Source organism: the organism of the source record quoted next, unplaced genomic scaffold, assembly GCF_019419815.1.
Source record: "Pyrus x bretschneideri cultivar Hongxiangsu unplaced genomic scaffold, Pyrus_bretschneideri_v1 Contig2, whole genome shotgun sequence".
Classification (NCBI taxonomy): Eukaryota; Viridiplantae; Streptophyta; class Magnoliopsida; order Rosales; family Rosaceae; genus Pyrus; species Pyrus x bretschneideri.
This window is the reverse complement of record NW_025999501.1, coordinates 3,334,161-3,350,555: the sequence shown is the minus strand read 5'-3', so window position 1 is coordinate 3,350,555 and position 16,395 is coordinate 3,334,161. Positions and strand designations below refer to the sequence as shown.

The 16,395-nt window shown below is 38.5% G+C and overlaps 1 protein-coding gene and 1 pseudogene across 1 annotated transcript; one reads left to right on the top strand and one right to left on the bottom strand.

The window, feature by feature from the left end:
* Positions 1 to 3,951: 3,951 nt before the first annotated feature.
* Positions 3,952 to 7,639, bottom strand: LOC125476687 (annotated as a pseudogene).
* A 5,138-nt stretch (positions 7,640 to 12,777) lies between these two features.
* On the top strand, positions 12,778 to 13,926 carry LOC103932786. Its single transcript, XM_009342429.2, has one exon. The coding sequence runs from the start codon at positions 12,778 to 12,780 to the stop codon at positions 13,924 to 13,926; it is 1,149 nt and encodes a 382-aa protein (XP_009340704.2).
* Positions 13,927 to 16,395: the final 2,469 nt, after the last annotated feature.

The window sequence follows — 16,395 nt, the reverse complement described above, 5'->3', positions numbered from 1 at the left end:
TAGAGTGTGTTGACTTAAAAATCCGAAAATACCATAAAAATTTGAAAAATTGTTTTGAAAAACCCAAAAAGAGTTGTTTTTGTGTGTTTGTTTGTGTCGTAGGTCACCTTCCAATACAATGATGAGGATTTGGTTTTTAATTGCATGATGGTTAAAGAAAGTTACAAACATGGTTGGATGTTTGATATACTCTCTGGTTTATGCTTGTTTGTAGTTATAGTTTACGAATTCACATGTAATCACAAAAGAAAAAATTAGTTTTTGTAACATGCTTGAAGGAATGAACTCAAACAAACGCTACATCCCTGTGAGACTTGAGCCTAAACGTATTTGGAGAGTTAAAATCTGTGCATTAATGTTTTCTAAAGTCGTTGCATGATCTCATTATTCTTTGCTTGGTTACTACTTAGAAGGCGTTTTATCACTTAGTTCCAAATGCTAGAACTCATGCCCATTTCATTCAAAGCATGTCATTGATTTGCATACCACATATTCAAGATGAAGTTGTGTAGTGACCACCATCAAAGCCAAACAGCCATGTGCCCTTCACTCATTTTGTGTTTAAGTTTAACCCCATTGAGCCGTGTTAGCCCATATTCTTTGTTAACCCGCATTATCCTCACCTAGCCTAGATTAGGACCATCCTTACCCTTGTTCTTGAAGCATAGTAAGCAATGAATTCCTTTTGATTAATGTGTTGCAGGAAATAAGTGTGGGGGAAGGATTATTGATGTGAGTTATGTGCCATAGGCACGAGTAGAAAAAAAAAAAGAAAAGAAAAGAAAAGAAAAAAATGAAAAAGAGTTGAAAAGAAGTGAAAAAGAGTTCCAAAGTATTGGTTGTTGAAGTAAGGGCCCAAAACAATGAATTAGGCCCTAAGAGTTGTTTAAATCTTCCCTGTTTGTCTAAAAGTTGATTTCTGCATTCTAAGGGAATTCTAGGTCTTAATTTCATTACTTTACTTACTATTGCTTAAAGAACTTTTGTGTATCCCTACCTTTCCTTGTGAGCCAATATCCCAAGCCCCGTTACAACCCTCTACTTCTATCTTGAGTGTTGTGCATTTCAATTGTGGAGTTTGAATTTGGTATGAGCATATGGTGTCACTGGTTCTCGCATCTAAGTAGTAGCATTCCATTCATGAGATCGTATCTAAACACGTTTAATTACTCCAGAAATTGCTTTCTTTGTTATAACATATGTGAGTACTAGTCTTTCATGTTTACATCAATCTTCTCACATATAACTAGTGTAGGGTGTGTAGTCAGAAAATCTGAGTGAAAATTGAGTGCATAACTAGTGAGGAATTGAGGGAATTCTCTAAGGCATGTTACTACATTCAAAATGTGTTTTAATTGATTAAATGCGAACAAGTGAATGGTGACTATGATTAAGTATGTGCTTAAGGGGAAGTAAGACTAAAAGCTATGTGAGTAATGATTTTTGACATGTCATGTTTCATTGGAAATCCCTGAGGCAAACGTTGGAAGGTTTAGGTTATGTTTTGTTTGTTTTGTTTCGTATTTTTTACGTTAGTTGTTTTGTTTTGCTCGAGGACTAGCAAAAGTTAAGTGTGGGGGAATTTGATAGGAGCATATTCATGCGACTTAATTAGCTTGTTCTCGTGCATTTATGTTGTGTTTACTTAGTTGTTTTAGTGTTTAAGGCCACTTTTGTGTATTTTCAGATTATAAGGCCAAAGTGTGCAAGAAGATGCAAATTGGAGTCTTTTGGAGCGAAAGAGGAATGAATGAGTTGAAGACTTGAAGAAACGACGAATTCCTATGCCAACGATGAATTCTTACCAAAACGAAGAATCCTACTCAAACAAGGCTTCCTATTTTAGGAAAGTTGACCCTAAGTTTCCCGTTTTGGTAACCTTTCCTAATTCTAAACGTCCATTTTTTCTAGCCACTTTATAGGCCTCGTATGCACTTTAGGACACAAAACCAAGGCCCTAGCCCTATTTCCCTTCCTAGCCGCACCTTTATATTTATGTTTTAATTTCCTATTTTCGTAAGCTTTTGATTTAATTTTAAATAAGCTAGGGTTAGTTTTCTAAAACCCTACACATTTTTAATCCCCTAGCCGCACATTATTCTTCATATATTCCATAATTCTTAAAAACCTAGCAACCATCCAAATCCATCCACTTTACCCGTGCATTCCATAACCATTATCCCATTCTTCTAAGCCGTGGCTCCCATTTATTATTAAACCTATTAAACCAAAAAATCAATCTAAGCCGTGTGATTCTCCCATTCAAACCTACAAGCCACAAATCCCATTTTCATTCCACTTAAACATTGCAGCCATTATCCCATTATTAAAACCTAGCCGCAAAAAGCCATTATCCCATTATTAAAACCTAGCCGCAATTTCCCATTCATGCATTCTTTATTCGGCCATTTTTTTTCCCATTTTTCCTTACACCTGCCGTGCATCCCATTGATCATTCACAACCTAATACTATCCCATTCTCTCCATAACAGCCGCACCCTAATTCTTCTTGCACAGATTCATTCATAACAGCCGCAACCATATCACCCAATTTCTCCCATTGCCGCAGCCATTCTTCCACCCTTCCAGCCACCATACCAACCTTCCTCCATCACTCCACCACCTTGCCACACCACCACATCTCCCTAAATCCATCCCCAACCCAAAATAACATCCAAATCATCCATTTAACCTCACTGCCGCAGTAAGGAGAAGAGGAAAGAGGACTTAGACGCGCAGAAATTCAAGTGGATTCATTGGGCGTTCTAGGTGTAATCCATCCTTTGTTCTTTATGTTTAAATTCAATTTTATTTTTCTTGTTGTGAACATGAGAGGCTAAATCCCGTAGTTAGCTAGGGGGTGATTCGAAACCATGTTTATGCTTGCAATATGAATTGATTATATTTGGTTGGAATTTCATAAGTTGTGGATTCAATTTGTTTAACTGCTTGATCGATAACTTATTTATGTATGTTGATTGAGAGTGCACGCTTAATTTTCATGCATGAATATGACGCTAGAATATAAGTGAATTTCACCTAATAGTTATGAACTTATTTTCAAAAGTAGTGGAGGTTGCTTATAAACAATCGCGTGAAATGAATTCTTGGCACTAGTTTCATGCTCATCATAGTAACGAATGCCTCGTCAACACTTATAGTTTTCATGATGCTTAATGATCTTTGATTGTATCTTTATTGTGCTTTTCACGTAAAGGACTTTTGGAGAATGTTTTGAATTGCGTTGCGCTAACCCATCCAATTCATTAACTTAAGGAGAACTTGACGGTTAATTTAAGCGGACCTAATTAACCTGGGGTGTTGAGTTTCATAATTCATCGAAAGATCAACTGAAAATCAAAGTGTATGCAAGTGTGACATGTGTGGAGAAGAATCTTCTAGCTAGCATTCATCCATATTTTCATCACATTCATATTTACATTCTGCCTTTAAATTACAATCGTTGCAGTTAGTTTAATTTCGTCAAAACCTCAATCCCCCTTTACTTTAGTGTCCATTTTAGTTAGAAAGTGTCTTAGTTTGTGTTTATAAGCGTTTTGTATTCTTTGAGTCTTTTGATTTGTTTTAGTGTTTTATTGTTTAGCTTTGCATTCTATGAGTCTAGTTTAGTGTTTTCAACGTTTGTTTTACGTTTTTGAGTCAGTTTCCAAGTGATTTTGCAATCCCTCCTAATCCCCGGTTAAGAACGATCCCTACTTATTTATATACTACAATTGTCACAAGAGGGTTTTAATTTGTGTGCTTACTTAGTTCGCATCACAATGCCCACTGGTGCTCAATCAAGTCATTCTGGCAGGTTACGTGCCAGTATGGCTCTTATACATCAGTGTACCGCTGAACGATCAATTCATTTTAACGTTCATCCCGTTCCAATGGCTTGTGTTGCACAGGATCTTCAATTCGGTCATGAGCACAGTAGATACGTGTTCTTTAGTTGTTTATCGGATCCGGCTCATATTCATCGACGTTATCATAATCATACTTATCTTCCACAATCATGTTGTGAAGAATAATACACGTCATCATGATGGATGAAGAGCCTCGACATCAAACATTCTAGCAGCAGACTTGACAATCGCCCAACGAGCTTGCAGGATACCAAAACAATGCTCCACATCCTTCCTACACCCCTTTTGACATTTTGCGAAGTGTTTTTCTTTTTCAGTCTGTGGATGTGGCACTGTTTTGACAAACGTAGATCACCTTGGGTAAATGCCGTCTGCAAGGTAGTATGCTCCGTCGTATTTAGTGCCATTAACCCAATATGTGCATTTGGGCGATTTTCCTTGCAGTAGATTGTCGAACACTGGAGATTGAGTAAGGACATTTAGGTCATTCTGAGCTCCTGGAACACCAAAAAAAGCATGCCACATCCATGTATCAAATGAAGCTACCATTTCCAACATGATACTTTTGACTCATTTTCTGTCATCATAAGCTCCTTGCCACGCACTTAGACAGTTTTTCCAAGTCCAGTGCATGCAGTCGATGCTTTCAATCATGCCAGGGAAGCCTTGCATCTCACCCTTCGTCAGAAGCCTTCGCATGTCCCTTAGCGTGGGTGTCCGGAGGTACTCATTGGTGTACAGGACTTCAATTGCAGAGCAAAACCACATCAAGGACTCCAGAACAGTTGTTTTTCCCATCCTTGCGATCTCATCCACTTGATCTGCAGATGCTCCGTATACAAGCATTCGCAAGGCAGTCGTAATTTTTTGCTCTGGAAGAAGACCTAGAACACGAAAAGCATCCTCTTTTTGCACAAAATATGGATCATGGTTGCAAATAGCACCCATGATTTTGTTGAACAAACTTCGTTGCATTTTATAACGACGTCTAAAAACATGATTAGGGAATACGCTGCTGGGAATAAAATAATCTTCCAAGAGATCTTTACCTTGTCTTTCCCTTTTTCTATCGAAGTTTGCAGCACGTCTGGGTTTGGCTATTTGACCCATAGCTTCCATGACACAGCGGGAATGTGAGGCCATCTGCCTTCTATGGTCATCATCCGAGTCCTCCTCCATTGCGAAAGCCTCATCTCCACCTTCACCTTCCTTGAGATTGATCAATTCTTCTTGTTGTGCCAACAATCTTTTCTGTTGCTCCACAAATTGTTTATGCACTCTCCTTGAAGAAGACATTGTGAAAAAACTCAAGATTTGAAAACGATGAAGATGGATGTAGCGATGTATGGTTTATATGGACAAAAAAAATTAAGGATGAGCTTTCTGGTATTATTTTTCACACAAAAAGTATATGAAAGCTTTGGTAGAAAGTGTAGACAATATTAAAATGTGGTGTAAGGTGGAAGATGAGGGTTAGGTATTTATAGAAAAAAAAAATAACTTTTTAAATTTTTTTTTGTATTTTTAATAAATTTTATGTATTTTTTCATAATTTTTAATAATTTTTAATATAGTTAATTAATTTGGACCGTTGGATTTGAAAAATATTCAAATCTAAGAGCCAAGGCGCTACCACGTGGCCAACGGTCATAATTCTGACCGTTGGGCCTTTTTTTTTATTTATGGTGAAAAGAACATGGACTGTTGATCTGTGATCGGACGGTCCATTTTAAAAGTCAAATTTAATTTTTATTGTTGGAAATCCAACAAACTACAAAAACTAGCCGTTGGAAATCCAACGGCACTAAGGAGGGCCACGTAGCTCTAATCCGGGTGAACACAAGTGGGCTGACAAGCGGGCCCCATCGCCTGCACCCTTGTCTCCTACTCACGCCCAGTCGCGAGTATACTGCATGCGCCAGCCAAATAGGCCGGCCTCTGGGTCTGTCCGAAATGGGCTGGTCTGTTACCTGGCTTGGGCTGGGTGCCAGGCTGTTTTGCGGGCTGGAGAAGATTGACAGGGTGTTGGACTGATTTTTGGACCAGATGCTGGGCAATTTTGTGTCTGGTTGAATTGCTCTAAGGTGTGGTGGGCTATGTGGTTTTTTTATGGTTCCCACCGCCCTGGCCTATAACATATCACTAAACCATAACTGCTAATTTAGGCTTATATTAGGATTTCAATTCTCTAGTATTACACACACACGCGCGCGCGCGCGCACATACACACATATATATACATACATACATACATATATATATATATATGTATGATATTATATACATGCAATAATATTTACCCTAATTATACGGACTGAAACGGGGAACAAAATCCCCCTATTTACACATAAAAGTCAACTCACTCCAATGCTCCCCCTTAAGTTGGTGCATAAATATCGTTGATGCCTAATTTGCCGAGTGAGTTGTAGAATGCTTGACTTGCAATGGGTTTTGTCAAGATGTCTACCAACTGATCTTCAGACTTTACAAAAGGAAATTGAATAATATTGCCATCCAAAATTTTCTTAATAAAATGTCTATCCACTGTCACATGTTTAGTCTAATCACGTTGAATTGGATTTTATGTGAAATATCAATGGCCGTTTATCTAGATTTGATGAAGACGCCGGTGGGTACCCAAGTTCTGAAAGTAACCTCTAAATCATAATAATTCACATATTCCTTTTGCCATACCCATATATTTTGCTTTTGCACTTGACAAAGCAACCACTTTATGCTTCTTGCTCCACCAAGTCACTAAATTGCCTTCCAAAAATGTACAGTACCACGAAGTAGAATGTTGATCAGTAATGTTCCTTGCCTAATCTGCTTAGTATAACCATCCACCTGAAAATGCCCATTCTTTGAAAACATGATGACTTTACCTAGTGGTGAATTTTACGTGGCGAAGGATTCGTTCAACCACACTCATGTGATCTTCAATCGGAGAAGGCATAAACTGGCTTACAACACTTACTGCATAAACAATGTCAGGTCTAGTGTGAGACAAGTAGATTAATTGCCCAACCAACTTCTGATACCAGTCTTTGTTGGTTCGGATTTGGTTAAGGTGCACGACAAGATAACGGTTTTGAACTATAAGAGTGTCAGCCGGTTTACAATCAAGCATTCTAGTTTCTCAAATCTAGAACATATTTCCATTAAGATGGAAACATACCCTGTTTTGATTGAGCCAATTCTATACAAAAAAATAAAAAATAAAAAATACGTAAGTCCACCAAGATCTTTCATCTCGAATTGGATTGCTAAGTAATCTTTTAAGTTCAAGATTTCTTCATTATCATCACATATCCGAACATAAATAATGAGTGCTATTAACTTACTCATTCGACATTTTTAGGAAGAGTGTATGGTCAAAATTGCTCTACCTAAACCCATACTTTCTCATGGCCATCTAAAACCTCCAAACCATGCTCGAGGTGATTGTCTCACTCCATACAACGCATTGTCCAATTTGCACACTACTGCTAGTTATGATAACTCAAAGTATTTGACATATCAATATGAGTAGTAAAACTTACCTTATGAATATTCTCAGGAGTATGGTCATCTGGTGGTGCTATATTTGGAGATGAGATGAGGGTAGTAGCATTAGTATCATAAAAAATGTCAACCTCAAGGGGCAGCATCACTGCAACTATGTCTGATGGTTGTTTGACTACCACAGCCATTGTTGTTGTGGCCTCTTGTGTAGGCAGCAACGCTGCTGGCTTTGCTGGCAATGTCGTGGGTTCGAGTGGCAGTGCCATGAACCCTACTAGTAGTTTGGACTAATCCTGCTCTTCATTCCATGTCTTCCCTTAAAGAGTAGGGAGAAGACGAAGAATAATACATCTCAGACTCTGAAAATGTGACATCCATGGTAACATACATCTGTCGAGTAAGGGAAGGATGGTAGCAACGGTATCCTTTTGGATGCACCTCATACCCTATAAAAATACAGCAAAAAACACAAGGATCAAGTTTCGTCCGTTGATTTTTATGAAGGTGAACAAGAGATTATAAGGACATCAGATGCTCTAATTGAGCAAGAGATTATAAGGGTGTTAAAAAATCCAAGATTTTTTACGGCATCTGTTTGATAAGATGTAGCAGTTTGAATTGCGACATCCCAAAAGGAACATGGAACATGCGCGCCAATTAACAAGGGCCAGACAGTTTTTAAGAGATGTTGATTTTTTCGCTCAACCATCCCATTCTGTTGAGGGGTCTAAAGACTAAGTAGTTTCATGAAGGATACCCTGATTAGTCAAATAATGGGTGAAATCATGATTAACATTTTCTCCACCATTGTTAGAATGCAAAATGCATATTTTAGTAGAAAACTAAGTCTAAACCATGGTATGAAGTGTTTTAAAAGCCGAAAACACATCATTTTTATTCTTAAGAAGATACAGCCAGGCTATCCATGTGCAATCAACCCCAAAAATCACAAACCATCGAATACCAAACAAAGTAGTAATTGGAGATGGTCCCCAAACACCAGAATGTATCAGTCCAAATGGAATAATGCTTTTATTAGAACCCAATGGATAAGAAACACAGTGACTCGTAGCAAGAATGAAGGTTTCGCACTTAAAATAAAAAATAGAACATCCAACAAACAAAAGCGGAAACATATGTTGTAAATAACTAAAAGACGGATGACCCAAGCAGTGATGCCACAACCATAGCTGACGACGCTTGTGATCCACTGTCCCTTGGACTAGATTAACTCAGCCCGTACTGACATGATCCACAAAATAAAGATTCCCCTTCTTAGTACAACGACCAATGATCTCATTCGTGAGAATATCCTAGATAAGATAGAACTTCGGATACATTAGTACACAACAATTCAATTGAAAAGTAGCTTGACCAAAATACATCAATTTATGCTTCACTAAAGGCACACAAGTAATGTATTAGGTAAAGAGAGAGACGAAGTAAGATGCATAGTGCCAACACCAGTAATGGGAGAGGTTACACCATTGGCATTGGTGATATTACGTCACACTGGGATGGTATCACATGTTCGATCATAAGGGTCATAAGTCATATCGTCCGTAGCACCGGAGTCTATAATCCAACCACACTGAGTATTATCATTATTCACATTTAAGGCATAGAAGGACTTCAGAGAATTGCGGTGGAACTAGAAACAGCAGGAGGATAATCCTGAGATATTAAAGATAATTGAGACATCGAGGTTGCGAGATTTTCTTGTCCTTGCTTAGTGGCTTGCTCCTCTAATTCCTGTTGTCCTTGAAGCTTAAGGGTTCCTACCATTCAAAATAGCCATGCAGTTGAAAACACCGATCATGCCCATATTTCTCACTGCCATAAAAGGTGCAGCCCCCTATGGGAACTAGCGGCTTTGTCTGAGGAGGCTGTGGGCCTGTGCTGGGCCGTGTGGATGTTTTGGCAGCAAAAAGAAAGCCCTGTGCTGGGCTCGAGGTAATGGCTTGGCATTGCAGCCTTGAGATCCATGCAGTGGGTTTCTCTTAGGCTCAAAGATGGGAACTTAGAGAAGGAAGGGCTCGCACTGCTGGGCGAGCCACCATGGCAGCCCCACTACTTAACGTTCCTTCATTATTCATCATCACATGTCGCAGAGCTTCCCTTCAAACATAGGAAAAGGTTTGTTCGACAGTGGGAAGAGGCTCAGTATGTAGAATATAACTACAAATTTTATCGAACATTTCGTCTAATCCGGCAAGCAAAGTATACACATGATCAGATTGTGTCTCCGATAATCAATTTCTTGCCATAGGGATTCAAGGTCATTATAGTATGCTTCTATTAGTCGCCCATCTTACCTCATGCGAGAGGGCTTGCAGGTAAGATCGTAAACTTGAGAAATATCAAAGCCATCATAGTACATGAATGCGACTGCATCCCACATTTCATTTGCATTCGGTAGTCGGAGAAAATACCCAATTAAATTGGGTTCCATATGATTAATTAGCCAAATTTTCACAATGACATCCTCTGTGCACCATTTAGTGAAGGTTGGATCTCAGTAGGGGGTTGAGGATCACTTCTGAACAAGTATCCCAACTTGTCTTTACCCGCAACGAACATCTCGACAATTTGAGACAAAACTCCATAATTGGCACCATTTACAACTTGTGGTAAAGTCATCGGGTTCATGGTAGGATCAAAATTAGCAGTTTTTAAGAGGGGGGTAGTAGTAGTAGTAGATGAATGAAGGACGATTTGTGTTACAACTTGTGGTAGAGTCATCGGGTTCATGGTAGGATCAGGATTAGCAGTGTTTAGGGTAGTAGTACGTATAATATCAGTTAAGGTGGAATCAGTGATGGGAATTTCACCATAAAGGGGCGGCAGATTCTCCACGGGAGGGAGTTCAAAATTTTTTTTCTAAAAGGAACAGGTAGAGCATAAATCCTAGGATCTCTGCTCTGATACCATGCTAATTTAGACTTATTTTGAGATTTCAATTCTCTAATATTATTCTTCTTACCAAGGAGGCAATATATATATATATATATATATTACAGACTTGATGTACAAGGTAAGATATGGACTCAAGCAAGGAACAAAATCCCCTTAATTACACATAAAAGTCAACTCACTCCAACTCTAACTCCCTCATCCTCCGACAATATTAATCTAATCTTGTTCTCACAGGACGAAGCAAGCTAGCTATAGCCATCCATGGAAAAATTCAAGCCGTAGATGCAGCAGCACCTTGCAAACAAACAGACCGAAATGATAAAATTTTACAAGCTGTTAGAGAATTAACGAGACAACTCAAACCTTACCAAGTATTGAAGCCAGAGCGATGTGAATTATGTTTGGAAGTTGGCAGCCACCTCACTTTACCTTGCCCGTATTATAATTTGCACGATGATAATTATTATGTCCCAATGGACGTTGTTATTGACAAACACTTTGATAAAATTTGTATCTCTTGTGATACTCTTGTTTTCATTTCATGCACGATGGTGTCTATTGTGGTAATTCGGCGCCCCCTATCAAATGTCATGTTACCAAGTATTGTCCTAAATGTGGACCTACTAACCACGGGGAAACAGAATGCAAGAAACATCCCCTACCTGTTGGACAACAGAATAATCGAGATTATTATAAGGTTAAGCTGCTTTGTTCAATCAAGCATGTACTTATTGTTCGGACTAGATCTGTCCCTCGCACAACTCTCCTGGGTTTTGCTTGTGGGGCAAGGTATGCTGCTTGATGTACTGCAATATGAGTTTGCTATTAGTTTGAATGGTGCCTTTGTGGGACCTTTGTTAGGCCTTGAGGCTTACAATCCAAACTAATATGGATCTGAATGTGCCACTGTTATCTTTGTATAACAGATTTGTTCTTTTTTGGTTATTAACTAGGTTGATTAATTGTGCAACAAGTTACTTAGACTTCTTGATTCTATTGGATTGTTACAAATGGGTTAAGTTTGTATAAAGTTCTTTTTCTTGCCTTGTAAACAAGGACTTTTACTCATAATACCATATGTCCAATTAAAGGGAGTTCAGGGCCTTCAGATTATCTCTTTGGTTATGGCTAACACTAAAGAAGCAAGGTTAATTAGTTCAACAAGATTAATCATAGATGCAACTTTGAACGAAAAGTAGTCGAAAATGATGTAAGATATAATGAAAAATGCATAAAACAACAAATCTACTCTATGTGAATACAAACAAAAGAGACTCGGGCAAGATTATGGCCTTGTCAGGCAAGGTTCGTCTTCTCGCAACCACTTCTCTTTGTGTTTTACTGGGGTTGTGATCTTTGGAAATGTAAAATGGGTTTACTAAAGGGAATCGATACTACAACACTGGGAAAGGTAACAGAGCTTCTAAAATTTGACAAAATATGGCTTTCTATGGTGGACCTATGACTAAAAGTGTGAAATCCCGTCCCCGGATGTTACTATTTAGAATTATGTATTCCATATTTCATATTCATATTAGTAGTTTTGGCGCGTTTATATTTACGGCGTATAAAAATTTTATTCGACAAGTAAAAGGACGAAATTGCCCCTATTGTGTTAAATGAGATTCTTTGTGGACATACTTGACCTTTCCATAATTTTTCAGATTTCTTTGCATATTTGGATAGTACGTATCGATATGAACGCGTGGATGCAAACGGAACGTAATTTGGAGTTTTAACGAAGGAGTTATAAACGAACAAAGTTGAGGGCAAATTGGTCATTTGATCATAAATCTAGAAGCTCCAGATTTGTTGGAGCATCAGTCTTGTGCCACATGTGTGGCTGTGATTGAAAGAAAGATAGAGATGGACGATTGAGATGGAAAGATGAGAAGAAGAAAATTAAAAATAAAACAAAATATAAAAGAAGGAGAAAAAAAAGGGGAGATCTATCGAGAAGCAAGGAGGGGGGTTCTCTCCGGTCGGGGATTATGGACCAGACCCATTATTCCTTTTTCCTTGGATGCCATTCTGTGCCGCCAAACTATGTTGTCGCAAGGTATAGCTGCCCTGTTGGAATTAAATAAAATTTGGTTTTGATCTAATGGTTGAGAAGGAAGGAACCAACAGTTAAGTGAATGCTTAGTCTCATAGGACAAGTGTATGCTTTAGATTTATGTTTATGAATCAAGGGCTGATATAGCTTGTAAGAGAAAAGTGTTGTGTTGATATTTAATGAAAATATCTGTGCTTGCTCTCAGTAGGAGCTCTGCACATTTCTCTGAAATCTCTTCTTCTCCTCTTTAACAATTTCCGGAAAATACCAACTTCAAATTAAAAGCACAGAATTTATCATGGCCTCAGAGCTTAGGTTCTGATCAATTTCAGGACTGGGCGTTTTGTGTGCTTCGTATCTCTGAAAAGAAAAAGAGGGAAACTCAATCCCAGATTTTTTTTTAAAACCTCATATGTTCTTACAAAGTCTCACATGGCTACTTCGAGCAGTGGAGGAGATCTGAGGGCTCCTATCTTTAACAGGTCTAACTACGATTTTTGGTCCATCAAGATGAAGACCATATTCAAATCATATGATCTCTGGAATTTGGTGGACAAGGGTATTGAAATCACAGAACCTGGAGATGAGTCTAGTGATGAAGATCAAAAGTCGGTGAAGAGCTCAATGAAGATTAATGAAACCAAAGATGCAAAAGCTCTTGGTATCATTCAAGGGGCAGTGTCTGACGAGATCTTTCCTCGAATCTCAAACTTTGAAACCTCCAAGACTGCGTGGGATGTTCTTCAACAAGAATTTCGTGGTGACAAAAAGGTTAGATCTGTCAAACTACAATGTTTAAGGAGAGATTTTGAGGACACTAGGATGAATGATGGTGAAGCTCTATCTGTTTATTTAACAAGAATGACTGACATTGTGAATCAAATGAAAACTCTTGGTGAAGAATTATCAAACCAAAGATTAGTGCAGAAGATACTTATTAGCTTGCCTAAATCCTATGATTCCATCGCATCTATTATAGAAGAAACTAAGGACCTTGACTCTATTGAGGTTCAGGATGTGATTGGCACATTGAAAGGCTATGAGCAGAGGTTAAACATGCACTCTGAAAGCTTAGCTGAAAAGGCTTTTTCCAGCCTAAGTGTGACTGAGAAAGATAGCAGTTACAAGGCTCAGGGGAACAACTCAAATCAAAAGAAATTCTGGAAAGGAAAAGGGAAGAAATGGGACAACAAGCATACTCCACAATCAAAATCAGAAACTAACAGTGATTATACTAAAACCAAGTGTAAAATCTGTGACAAATTACATTATGGTGTTTGCTGGTTCAAGGGAAAACCCAAATGCACCAAATGTGATAGGTTTGGCCATCTAGCAAAAGATTGTAATCCAAGAAGGAACCAAGCTGTCAACTATGCACATAGAGCAGAAGAAGAGGAAGTAAATGTCCTTTATGCTTGTAGTGTTGCAAAAACTGAAAATAAGAGAGGAATTTGGTATATTCACAGTGGATGCAGTAATCATATGACTGCATATGAATCCTTGTTAATCAACATTGACAGAAGCTTCAATTGCAGAGTTAAAATGGGGAATGGTCAACTTGTGGAAGCTACTGGAAAATGAACTCTTGTTCTAGAGACAAAGGGTGGAAGAAGATTCATCAAGGATGTGATACTTGTACCTGGCCTTAATGAGAATCTCCTTAGTGTAGGACAAATGATTGCTCATGGCTATTTCTTACTCTTTGGAGACAATATGGTGGAGATCTTTGACGACAGAAGCCTCCAAAACTTGGTAACACAAGTTGGCATGACTGGAAACAAAAGTTTTCCATTTATGCTAGATTACAATGACTCAATTGCTCTAAAAGCAAGCGTTGCAGAAAACTCTTGGTTATGGCAGAAGAGGTTTGGACATCTCAACTTTCACAGTTTAAAGAGATTGGAGAGATTACAAATGGTGACTGGTCTTCCTGAGTTACAAGAGACTGTAAACACGAAAAGATTCCTGAAACAAGAGACAAGAATATCGTGTACATAATATATATTTTGTATTAATGATTTTGGGGTTACAATCTCTTTGTAATTTGGTCCTCTGATTCTATCTTCGCAGGGTGTAGGTTTGTGGATGAGTTGTTGATCCAAAGGGCCGTCGGGGCTTGATCTAAGGATGAACAGTTGATGAATGGATCTTCAAGGGGCGTTGGGCCTGATCTTGAAGAATGGGTGTACGAGTTTGTTGAGGTTGTTTATCCAAAGGGCCGTTGGGGCTTGATCTTAGGATGAACGGATGATGAATGATGAACACTTTCTTCAAGGGCTGTGGGGGCTTGATCTTGAGTTGGTGGAAGTTCTTCAAGGGCTGTTGGGGCTTGATCTTGAAGGTTGATGGATGAGCGGATCTTCAAGGGCTTTTGGGCTTAATCTTGAAGAACAATTGGATGTGTGGATTTGTTGAGGTTGTTGATCCAAAGGGCCGTTGGGGCTTGATCTTAGGATGAACGGATGATGAACGATGAACACTTTCTTCAAGGGCCGTCAGGGCTTGATCTTGAAGGAGGATTTGACGAAGAACGAAGAGTGCTTTCTTGATCCTTCGGGATTTGCTTGAGAGCTTTAGAGTTTCAACGCTTGAAGGTTTTGGTGTAATGTAAATTCCTCTTCCTTCCCTTCCTTTCTTCCTTTTTTTTTTTTTTTTTCAAAAATGAATGCTTTGGCTTCCTATTTATAGAATTCCAAAACTTGATTTTTGGATTTAAATAATCAGATGAAATAAATCATTTCTGCCAGGTATTGACACGTGTCATATTTGATGACTTTTCCAATTTATTTCGATTTTTCGTTGAGTCACACGCTACATGTAAAATTTATGTGATACGTGAGCGTTGAAATTTTAATTATTGGTCAACATTCATTTCACCGAAATTTTGATGTCTACAGAGACTAAAGAACCTTGTGAAGGTTGCATACTGGGGAAGCATCACAGGGACTTTTTCGAAACTGGAATGCATGGAGAGCAAGCCAACCTCTAGAACTCATTCACACAGATGTGTGTGGTCCAATGAAGACACCTACACTCAGTGGGAACATATATTTTCTGTTATTCATTGATGACTGCACCAGGACGGTTTTGGTATACTTTATGAGAAACAAGAGTGAAGTTTTTACAATCTTCAAGAAATTCAAAGTGATGGTTGAACTTCAGAGTGGTCTTAAGATCAAAAGACTAAGAAGTGACAGAGGTGGTGAGTTCACTTCAATTGAGGTCCAAGAATTCTGTGAAGGAGCAGGATTACAGAAGCAACTGACAGTGGCTTACACACCACAATAGAATGGTGTAGCTGAGAGGAAGATTATGACTGTGGTTGAAATGACCAAGTCAATGCTGCATGATAAGAAAATGCCACTTTTCTTTTAGGGTGAGGCTGTCAATACATCTGTGTATCTTCTAAACAGGTGTCCAACTAAAGCACTTGAGAAGAAAACATCTTTTGAGGCATTTAGTGGCAGAAAACCAAGTGTGAAGCACTTGAAGGTGTTCGGATCAATCTGCTATGCACAAATACCATCTCAATTAAGACACAAGCTTGAAATCAACAGTATCAAGTGTGCTCTTGTAGGCTATGGAAGGTGTGAAAAGGGCTATAGGCTCTACAATATTGAGTCACATAAAGTAATTATCTCAAGAGATATGGTGTTCAAGGAGAATGACGCATGGAATTGGGAAACCAATAACATTAACACCATCTCATTTCCATTAACAATGGAAAAAGCACAAGCTGATGTGCAAATTGAGAATGAACCTGTTATACAGGATGGAAGTCAAAATGACTTTTCAACACCAACACAAGGATCTTAGTCCACTACTTCAAATGCAGAAGGATAAGAATTGCATGATTCCTCCCCAGGAACAACTCCATTAAGAATGAGGAGTTTAGATGAGATCTATGCAGTCTGTAACTATTGTGTTGCTGAACCAGAAAGTTTTGAAGAAGCTGAAATGGATCAATCTTGGCAGAAAGCAATGAGTGAAGAAATTGCTATGATTGAGAAAAACTCTACTTGGAAATTGGTAAATAGACCAAGTGATAAA